Source organism: Panicum virgatum, chromosome 3K (assembly GCF_016808335.1).
Source record: "Panicum virgatum strain AP13 chromosome 3K, P.virgatum_v5, whole genome shotgun sequence".
NCBI classification, from domain to species: Eukaryota; Viridiplantae; Streptophyta; class Magnoliopsida; order Poales; family Poaceae; genus Panicum; species Panicum virgatum.
The window spans coordinates 35,120,557-35,131,922 of NC_053138.1; the positions used below are offsets into that span (position 1 = coordinate 35,120,557).

Genomic DNA, 11,366 nt, shown 5'->3' on the forward strand with positions numbered 1-11,366 from the left:
CGCGGGTACAATTTCCTTCCAATAGTGTTAAAGTTACTCTTAAACAACCTACCATGTACCACGTTCCTTGATCCATCGATCCAAGAATTTTTGTGACTGTCGGTGGGGGCGGCGAGTCGGTGAGTGTTGCAGAGGATGCTAGCTCCGTCAGGTAAGTTTGGAACAATGATTGCCATCCCTAGTAGATCCGACAGTCGGGAGTTCACATGGGCCATCCTGGATTGGTACACGTCAGCGTGACGTGGAGCAATGAGCATAGAGAAATCCTGCCAGGTTTCATCCATAGAGATTTTTTTTTAGATTAAGGTTCATCCAGATAGAGATATGCGATGCGACATATAAATCTATCTACGAGGAGGTAGTATCAATTAGTTATCGAAGTAGGAGTAATTAACAAGAGGTCAAGTATTGCATGGTGTTTTATCTCCTTCCCTTTTATGTGTGGCCCCGTCAACAATGAAGGGATGCGGCCACCACATCGAATCACGCGTTTGAGCGTGGCTCTTGATCAGGAGTGTAAATGGTACGGATATTTTCCGACCGATTGACCGACGCAGGCTCGGCCCGGAGGGGGAGGGGGGCGAAGGTGTAACGACCCACTCTTTTAGGAGCTGGGATTAATCCTAAATGGTTTGCAGTGGAACTAAATTTGAGAGGTGTTAATAATGCCATGGTTGTGTTTGGAAGCTCCAAGGTTTGATTTAGGAGATGTTCTGGGCTTCTGGCTTGGGACTTAGCCATAGTGGTTAAGTATGAAAAACAGAGAAAATGGTAAACTTTGGACCTAAATAAGATGATATTTTGTGTAGCAAATTTGATGTCAAGTATCAAAATATAAAGTTGGATGTTCAGATTTTACAGAGATAACATTGGTTCTCATGGAAAAGGGCAGTAAGGTGTTCCGATTGAAACTCAAAGATGGGTAGTTTGAATTGTAAGCCTGCAGTTTTGAAAGTTGCCTGAATCTGCCATGTTCAGAGTAGTTTTGGGATATGATGGAGGTTGAATTTTAGGTTGTACCTGAAAGAGAAAATGTAGTAAAATAATAGTTCTATAACTTTTATGTTGGGTGATTTTAGAGTTTATGAACAGAATTATGAGATAAATAGCTTCAAATCAGCAGGTTTGGGGCAGCTTGACTGAAAACAGCCTGAACGCAACAGGTTCAGTTTGATTTTCAACCAACTTAGAGGTCGAATTAGCAACTGTGCCTGAAACAAAAGTTGGATATAAATATGAAATATACAACTTTGATTTTGGGATATTTTGAAGTATAGTAGTGAATTTTGGAGATAAAAGAGCTGCAAGGTTCAGGTTCAGAAATCTTCAGGTTGAACTCAATGCATGCAGTACATTTCAGAGCTCTTTTTAAACAAGTTAGAATTCGAATCAAGGAAAGTGCACAACATGAAATAGTTAGCTGGATGTGCCCTATACAAATTTTAGTTTGAGCGATTTTGATTTCTACACATGGAATTATAGGATAAGAGGGCCTGAATATGGGGCTGTGCACGGTTTAGAAACAGAATTCAGCATTTACAGTACATCTTCATGTTTAATTGTTTATCATCTTCCCCGAAGCAGATAGGTGAACTCGTTGTCGCAGCTTGTGCACGTCCAAGCAAGTAGGCAGGAGCTGGCTCGGGTAGGGCGGTAAGAATTTGCATAAGAACCCCTTCTTGGGTCGGTTCAACCTCATCTGGACAGTTTGTCCCCTCCATTGCCGAGCTCATCCTCATCACCAAAATTCCTCGCTGTCACTCGCTCCCTCTTCAATTCCTTCTATACACACCGTCAGCAGCAAGCCCTCAATCCACGTGTGAACCCTCAATCCATTTAATCACCGCTGCTGCGTCATTTGTCCCGTCTTCTTCTACCTTTCGCCGCCGCTCAGGAACAAACAGACTGCCGGTGAGCCATGTCCCTCAGGTTCTTTGGTTTGAATCAGCTGGTCAGGGGTTCACATGAGCCTTGAGGTCGTAGATGGTGTGGTTGCTGTTGTCTAGCCAATTCCAAGCCTACCTTGGCCGGAACGCTTGTGCTGCCGTGTTCCCGAACTGCAGCGTGCTCAGGAGGTCGGGGCGCAGCTATAGGTGCCACGGTTTGGGGTCGAGGGGACTTGGTGTCGCAGGTCACCGGAGGTCGAGCTTCAGCTTTGCCGCCGGCCAGGGACGCCGCCGCCCCTGTTGCTCGGCTTGGCCGTGGTCTGTGCAAGAGGGAGAGATGGAGGCCTGGCCGGCTGGCCCCACCTGTAAGGTTGTAAGAGAGAGACGAGAGAGGGAAGGGTGGATGTGGGAGAGATTCGGACTCTGTTCCGCAGGTATTAAATGGATAAGCTGGCAAATTCGTTGTGAGAGAAAAGTATTGTGCAAAAAGTTGTACGAAAGATTGATTGTGAGAGAAAGTACTGCGCAATAAGCTAGAAGAAGAGCTGCCGAATGCTGTCTAGAAGATTGGGGGTGGGGGTGGGGGGGTTTGGTTGTGCAAATAAAAATAGTTTTAGTTTTCTTTTACTATTAACTTGTTTCAATTCTTATAAATCATAGAAAGCTCCTAAAATTGCCAACCAATTTTACTAGGTTTTTATTTTCTTTTATGCATGGAAAACATAATAACCCTAGGTTTATAATAAGGTTTAATATTTATTTATTTCCTTTCTTCTTAAATGATTTAAATAAATACTTAAATGCTTATTTCAGACAATAATAAAATATGGATATTTATTAACCTATAATTATAAGTAACTAGGGATAATAATAAATAGTAAATTAAGGTTTTTCTTAAGTAGAATAATTCAAGTTAATCTAAATAGTTGTTTAAATTTTATTTTAAGGTTTAAATAAATAGAAAAAAATGTGTTATGGTTTTTAGAAGGGTAGTTAGGTGTTGGATTGCAAATTTGTCGAGAAGGAAAGCTGTGAACCATTTTCTAAAATATTTCTGCATGCACTGACTTTGCATATCATACACTTAGAGTCTGAAGTCGACGTCATCTAAGTCAAGCTCATCAAGTCACCGTACGAGGATTCTGAAGAGGAGATAGGAAGTTGATCAAGATAAAGATTGTACAATAACTCTAAGTTTAAGTATCACCTTCCGAATCGGAACAAGGTTAGTACTGGAGCATCTACGCCTACTAATTTCAATTAACCTATGTTATTACTTATGTGCATTTGAATGCTTAATTCTAGGAGTTGTTTGAATACCCATCTTATGCATGTTTAACTTCTTTTTTTTAGCGAAAACTGTAGGGGAGTTCCACACAACACAATAAATAAATAAGTAAAATTGTACAAGAGGAAAGGATACTTACAAGGGGGAGGAGAAGCATAGAGGGGAAGAGAGGGGATTATGTTTAACTTCCTTGACTTAAGGACATCTATGACACCCCTTTTGAACTAGTTTAGATTGAACCAAGTGTCTAGGATCTATGGTATGTTTAACCGTGGATCAAGTATTGAACGTACTGATTCGCATGCTAGCTGAATGGGACCGGTGAGCCCAGTAACTTGGTTGACCTAGATTCTTGAACTCAGTCACTTACCCTACTCGACGTGGAGAGGTAGCAGGGTCGTAGCCTGAAACCCATATTGTGGCCAGGCACGGCAGGGGTGGGAGGGATATGGGGGTGTGAACCCGGGTTCAGGTAAGGCGGGTTTAGGGTCTAGTATCTTCCTTGCCAATGGTTGCCACATGCGGTTTTCATGGAACTCATATGTGGCGTGTGATCAGGGATCCCCTGCAGGGTGTATAATCGATTCGAATCGCCGCACTTCTCGGATATGAATACCGCTTGATCTCGCTTGAACATCGTAAAGTATTTATGATGATGCAACCTTGATAAAATTTATGGCTTGTTGAACCTAGAGGTATCTTGATGAGTATGGCAACTAAAATTTATCTTTTGCTCTATGTAATAGCTGGATTCTTCCCGTATAAAAATTAGTTTTTGGTGCGTCCAAATGTTTTATATCAATGAAGTCAGTCCACTTTAAAAAGCCTTGCATGCCCTTGATTTATAAATTTATACTTGTGCAGTTGGGTCAGTCTTGCTCAGTATCTTCATACTCAGTGTTTGTGCTTAAATGTTTTTAGTAGCGCCGCCGGAAAAGATACAAGAGTGAAGCACCAAGACTCAGAGTGTATGTTGAGTTCATACACCTCCGGATATTTTATAAACTCTTATGAGATAAGGCCTACAAGTTAACCAATTCTACGGCTGTAGGATATACATGTTTGAAACTATGTAGAACTGTTTTGCACTAAGGTTTGTGCTTATTATGTAATAAATCTTATCTTTCTTTTTATATACATTCAATGTATATGTGTAATATCTGATACTTCAATGAAAAACAATCTTGTACGCATATCTGAGACATGGTTGTACGGTGGATGATTCGGGGGAAACCCGACAGACTGCTGGATTTGTTTCGTCTTAGGAGCATTAGCTAGATTGTCTTTGTATAAAGGTGATCATACGCTCTTAAGCCGGGATAAATTGGATGGTTTTGCCACAGAAGGGGCGGCCGTCCCGGTCCCCAAAATCCAGGGGTCCCATAGACGATACATATATTGTATGTATGTAGATATGTCGGTATAACAACAAGCAAATAATTTAGCCAGCCGTGGCCTATACATTATTGCCCTATCATCTTAAGTTAATCTAACAGCCAACTCATATAATAGTTAGCTGTATACTGACTGCACCATTAATACTTGAATCATCTTTGTTCTATCAATCTCTCACCAAGTTTATTGTAGCCTGTGTCACAGTCGGTTGAGAGCAAGCTATAAACTTGCAGCCCACTTATCTTCTCTCTTCCCTTCTCTCCTCTCCAACTCAGCATAAATATGATGTGGTATTCCATTTAGTCCACTTACGTCACCTCATAATACTTGCTCTAACAGAAGGACCCATCGCGAGTCGGGACTGCCGACTCCCCAAGACTCCATGCACCACGCTATACCATCTCCTTGTTCCTTACGATGCAACTACTTGACATTGATTAGCAGCTGCATATATAGGAGATTACACAATCCACTCCACGCAGCCACACTAGAGACTCCACACCTCTAATGCTCCGCGCAAGAACTATGCAGTCACCGCTGCGGCGACTTCACGACTGTGTTGTGCTTGGCCTGTGCGTGACTCTCTTTGGCGCTTTCGCGCCGGCATCCCGCGAGCTATGCTTTGCTAGGCAGCATCATGACGACTCTCGACACCTTGACAGGAAGAGGAAGCCGAGCAACTCGTACACTCTCGCCTGCACTAGATTTCAAGTTTTCAAGAAATATATGGGTGAGATATTGATTTATACCTTTGTTAATATATATGGCAAAATTCTTATATATATAACTATATTGCTATTATTATTATCACTATTATTTGGAGGGCCCCAAATCCAATTCTCACCCCGGGCTTTCAAATTCTCATGACCGGCCCTGATCGAGAAGGGTCAAATAGTGATATTATTTTCGAGCTGGATATTTTTTCAGATATTGGATTTGAATTCGGATACTTTATTCAGATATCGGATTCGGATATAGTATAGGTAATATCCATCGAATATCAGATATCCCGTCGAATAATTCAGATAGGTGATTCGAATATTAAATTTGGATAGTTTTATAATATGTATATTTTAATAAAAATCTAATTTAATCTCTAAAAATTTTGTAACTAATTCATTTCAAATTGGAAAAAATATAAAGTTAGCACCAATTTTTTTTAAAATATAATCTATCGACTGCCACTACTCTAGTTCTAGAGTACAAAATATATACATTAATAAAATTTTAGTTTATCATTAAAATTTTATAACTAAATCATTTCAACATAGAAAAATATAAAATTAGCATAATAAATTTTCTAAAAATATAATCTACCTATTGCCACTCTGTAGAAGTTTAATTTTATTTATTCCTAGTCAAGTTTAAGAACAAAGTCAAACTTTAGAAATAATTTGATGTTCCATTTAAATAAAAACTCAATATCCTATAACAATTTGAACTATAGCAATAAATTGATATCTCCTACATATTTATGCATGTAATAAATTAGAATGTCAATGTCGTGTAATTGAGTGACTAAAATGGTATGTCATCTATTGTTAATTTGGTTAATCAAGCATGATTTGAGTTCAAATCTAGCCTCCAAAATAGACGAATCGATTTGAGTGCTTCAAGTATCATCAATATAATAAGTTATAATATCATATAATTGAGTATTTCTAATCTAAGCTACGTGGCAAGTTAGAATGTCATGTAATCGAATATCTCTCATCTATATAATTGTTGGAAAAGTCGTTGAGTATAATTTAATTATAATTTGGAATATTAGAATGTTTGAGTGTTACAACATGTGCGATATGAATAAATGTCGCCTTTACTTGATATCCGAATAGACATCCGTGCCCAATATGATCCGCATCATATTCACTCCGTATTCGATACACAACTATTCGTATATGTAACCAAAGCAATCTGAATTCGTATTTGTATCCGAGACAATCTGTGTTCAAATCCGAATCCTATAGAAAATGTGGAACAAATACAATATCGATAATATCCATCCATATCCAATCCGTTTACATCTCTACTGGTGTTTCTAGCTTGGTGCATATATATGCTGGCGTGTTGTGCTAAACTCATGCTTTGAAATGGTAGTGAAGAATAAGTGGTTGTGTTTGTTAGGTAATGATGAAGCTTCGCATTGCATCATGTGATGGGCAGCCGTGCGTGCTGGGGGTGAGCCCTTTCTTGGATTGGAACACGGAAGAGGACAAGAGAGGGAGAGGTCTCTTGCACGGCCGGCTTTGAATCCCGAATAAAGCCTGAGGACATGGTTCCTTCTGATGCGTTGTTATAGTCTTGCTTGGAAGCTTGGACTTGCTACAAAAAATAAAAGTGAAGTTACCAGCACTTCCATTCCCATCAACACAACATTTGTGGATTGGATTGGAGGATGGGGTTTCCATTTGATGGAAAGCGTTGATTTGGATAGCTGTGAGGTTGGTGGCCGTTGCAATTCGTTGGGGGTTAGATGATGTGGATGCACGCAAACTCAGCACTATCATGTGAACAAGGATCTTTCGAGGACCAGGTTGGATAGTGGGTTAAAACTGCTGCAGTTGCTTCCGAGGATCTTGCACCTTTTTATTCCTGATGTGTTTTTCTTCAGAATTAAAGTCAGTTCAAATACATGGGATCACATGCCACTACGCATTCTACAAGAGGTTTCTCTATTGTTTCATTTAAAAAAACAAGAAATTCCTCTAGATTGCAGACCTCGCTTGCGTCATATATATTGCGTCGGAGCTTTGATCGTAATCTACTAGAAGAATATCACCGTGGTTAATTTAGCAACTTCAGTAGGGCTGCTAAATTTGAGTGAGCAAATACTCATTTAGAAGTCCACTTCTAAATTTTACTCACCCAAATATGGACCTCCGTTCCAACAGGCTGAGTAATTGGGCTTCCATTTATATGACAGTCCAAATAGAGGGCCACTAAATTGGGGGAGTGGAGGGAAAAATTTGGAAGGCCTTTCAAAATGGACGCCCATTTGCTCCCCTGCTGGAATTCTATTTTTGATATCCACCGATTAAATTTTCATATGGAAGCCCATTTAGTCACTCCACTGGAGTTGCTCTTAGGCGAGTTAACTTTTATTTGGTGCCAATTAATTAGGAGGATTATCCATTTTATCCCTTTTACGAATGCAACATAGTGCGGATGTCCATCCTACCATCAACCACAAAATGCACGCGAGTTCCGGGGAGAAAACTGGAAATAATCGAAGAATCGGGCAACGCTGGTTGGTCCGCCGCGCAAAATTTTTATACTGCATGACCTGGCACGCGCCAGGTGGACGGCGCCGCAGAAGATCCCTGGCCTCGCCTCGCCCCGGTGTGTATAACCTGGTGGGGCGGTGGCTTGCGCGCGCGACCCGCGACTAGCCAACCGAACCAACCGCCACCGAGCCAGTTCCATTTCCTTCCAGGCCCTGCGCCGCACAGAGCGGAGCGCCCGGCAGCCGCCGCCATGGCCGACGTCGAGAAGGGGGCCCCCGTGCCCGCCGCGGCGCCCCCGGCCGAGGGCGCGGACGCCGCGGCCGGCGGGAGGAGCGGCGGAGTGGTGGGCGCCGCGCTGCTGCGGTGGCGGGCGCAGGACGTCCTGGAGCGGTCGGGGTCCGCGCTGCGCGCCGGGGCGTGGGCGCTCTCCCTGCTGGCGTTCCTCGTCATGGTCTGCAACGAGCACGGCGACTGGAAGCAGTTCGACCGCTACGAGGAGTACAGGTGGGTCTCGACCTCCCGCGGGAGCGCTCCGCTCCGCCGCCCGGCCGTATGTCTGGCCTGACGAAACTGCCTGTCTTAATTTGCCAGGTACATCGTCGCCGTCGGGCTGCTGGCCTTCGTCTACACGACGCTGCAGCTGCTCCGGCACGGCGTCCGCCTCACCGGCTGCCAGGACCTGCAGCCCAAGACCGGCCTCCTCGTCGACTTCGCCGGGGACCAGGTCAGCCGCCCCGTACCCCCCGCGATTGACGCAGCCTGCTCTGAACTCTGCTTCGGCGATTCCTGTTCCATTTCTTGTTCCCCATCGCGTGGCATCCGTCTCTGACGTGCCTCGTGACTTGGGGTTTCTGCAATTCTCATTGCATTGCCGAGCCCCGTTGCGGATTTCATCATCAGAATCACGGGTTTCTTGAACCGTAGGCAAGCAGGGGTATGGAGTGCAATGCTCATCCATCTCATGGATGTCACGAGCAGAGCAGCCTGTGATGATGCCATCGCAGCTCGTGAGGACAACCCGCTCGGGCACAATTATTTCGCAAGGTGTCATGCGCTGGAATTCCAATGCGTTTCGGCTAGATTAATGATTAATTATTGCGCAGGCTGTTGGGACGCGTTTCAGAAGTCCAAATGGCACTATCACACCTTAATTGCATATACTTGTCGTGCTAGTACATCTGAAGCGGAGGAACCAGTTTTTAATTCAAAAAATCTAAGTGAAGGATATGAAGAAACAGCTAAACTTTATTTGTTCGTTAGTTATCTGATGGGTTTTATAGACATCAGAGTCAGAAGGCATGACTTTTTTTTTCGGGCAGAAGGCATGGAACTTGTCAAGTAAGTTTTCCTTTTCTTTTAGATTAAGAAAAATCCCGGCCTTCAACAACAAGTAAGTTTTCCTAGACAAAGCCAAACATCATGCATCAGTTGGTTAGGTCCCTTGTGGTGGAACCTACCCACCCGGGTTCAAGTTCTCGACTTCGCACGGGTGCTCGTATTTTCCTGGATTTATTCTAGGATTTTCCGGCGTTATGCGTTAAGTGGTAAGCGACGTTCTCATCGACAACGAGGCGCTAATGGTGACTTCGGAAACCTCCAGATCTGCCGGTCCAGTCCTTCGGATGTGCTCATAGGGGTAGGGTTTGCGTACGTGTGTTCATAGTGGTGAGTGTGCGTGCGTGTTGTGAGCGTCTGTGTTGTACTGTACTAAAAACATTTTATATGCAAGACACCATAGGAAATGATAGTTCAAAACGGGGGGCTTCACCTCAGGGCCAATAATAACTTGCCTAGTCACTATGAACCTGAGAGCTGGGAGTGGATGACTGGGATTTGTATTTTGATTTGTTCCCCATTTCGATTATTCAAGAACGCGCGTCAAGGCACATAAACAACCAGAATCATGACTTCTGCACGACACGGAATGTGTGAAAGGTCCTTGAAGCTGGGTGAAAGAAACATTTTGTATTCCAAAACTCTGCATCACCAGCAGCGATGCGTTGGTCATTCAGCTCTGAGAAAAATTCAGCACGTCGTCCGGACAACTGTTTTGAGCGAGATCCATCCCGGGTTCCATCATAGGAATAGTTGTGCTGGGAAGCGTCCGGGCAAAATTAGCATCTAATTCCGGCGGCTTATTATTGAACAAGCTGTTAGTATGAGATGCACTCTTTCACAAGTCCACACGGAACCTCCAGCTCCTGATTTGATTACTGCATTCAAATATGATGTTAAGGCTTCAGCCGCTGGAACACGCCACATTCTTTTCTTCGTTTGCCATTTTTTGCTTATAGGAATATTCTAGATCAGATGGACTGACAGAGACACATAGATGTCGTGAAACATGAACTTGAAGGCCAAGGTTTTCTTTTCATGGTCCAGACACAAAGGCACGTTATTGAACTTTTTGTAATCTGATTATTTCAACCTGAAAGCGACCCTATAGGCCGAGAATATTAGCAGAGGCCTGACCTTGCATATAAAGAATCTGAAAGCTATTCTTTTGGAATTGGAATTCAGTTCTTTTCTCTCTTTTTTTTTCCTTTTCATTTGCATATGTGTATTCTGATATGTTTTTCTGAAGAAAACATTCTGATATGTTCTGAAAAACACTACACAATTCTCTTCGTTTCTCCAGGTTACCGCCTACCTGATGATGTCGGCACTGTCAGCCGCGATCCCGATCACCAACCGCATGCGTGAGGGCGCGGACAACGTGTTCACCGACTCGTCGGCGGCGTCCATCAGCATGGCCTTCTTCGCCTTCGTCTGCCTCGCGCTCTCCGCCCTCATCTCCGGCTTCAAGCTCGCCAAGCAGACATACATCTGAGGCTCAACGCACGGCCACTCTGCACATTTCATTCATGGGTCTGTTAATCTGGCCAATCGTGTACAGTAGTCTGAATTGCGTGTGTCATTACCGCTGGTTGTACATAGTAACATAGCCGATTATTTCTATCATTGTTACCTGATTGTGTAGTATACACTAGGTAGGTTTGGTTCCATTGTGACTTGAGGCCTGGTTTGGAATGGATCGGAATTCGGAAGTGATTTTCAAAGCAATTCTTAAGGAATCAGATTCAATTCGTAAAGTTTTAGCTACTGTGGCACCGTTTGGAATGAAGGATTCAACGATTCTAACCTACATTGCTAGTCAAGGTCTATGCAAATTGGCTACCTCGTCTAGGTTTCTCACCAATTAGAGATCTTCCCTCGCAATGGTCACATCCAACTTGATTTTTTTATGTTTGAGTGACACACCATCGCTGTAAAAAGCATAGTAGTGACATGATTTTGTTCAACGTTAGGAATACATAATATGTCTGACTACTAGCTCCGAATAAATGTACGATACCTTTCTCATATGATTAGAGTGTTGATTACCACATCTAGGGCCTGTTTGGATAGTAATTATACAATTAGATGGTCCAACCTAGCCAGTTAATGAATAATAAAAATTTCCAGCAAATAAATTTGGCTACAAAGCATGCCCACCATAAATTCATACCTAATTTGGTCCGGTGCATACTAAGATAGAAATAGGCTGTTAGATGAATGCGTGACAGAGGTGTC

At 43.0% G+C, this 11,366-nt stretch overlaps 1 protein-coding gene and 1 long non-coding RNA gene across 2 annotated transcripts; both read left to right on the top strand.

The window, feature by feature from the left end:
* Nucleotides 1-1,644: 1,644 nt before the first annotated feature.
* On the top strand, nucleotides 1,645-4,277 carry LOC120701435. The gene is made up of 3 exons (XR_005686099.1): nucleotides 1,645-1,911; nucleotides 2,975-3,111; nucleotides 4,096-4,277. It is a non-coding gene; the product is annotated as an uncharacterized LOC120701435 (long non-coding RNA).
* A 3,657-nt stretch (nucleotides 4,278-7,934) lies between these two features.
* On the top strand, nucleotides 7,935-10,885 carry LOC120699084 (CASP-like protein 4B4). Its single transcript, XM_039982948.1, has 3 exons — nucleotides 7,935-8,297; nucleotides 8,385-8,517; nucleotides 10,432-10,885. Exons 1-3 carry the CDS (start codon nucleotides 8,044-8,046, stop codon nucleotides 10,621-10,623), a joined length of 579 nt encoding a protein of 192 aa, XP_039838882.1. The 5' UTR covers nucleotides 7,935-8,043; the 3' UTR covers nucleotides 10,624-10,885.
* Nucleotides 10,886-11,366: the final 481 nt, after the last annotated feature.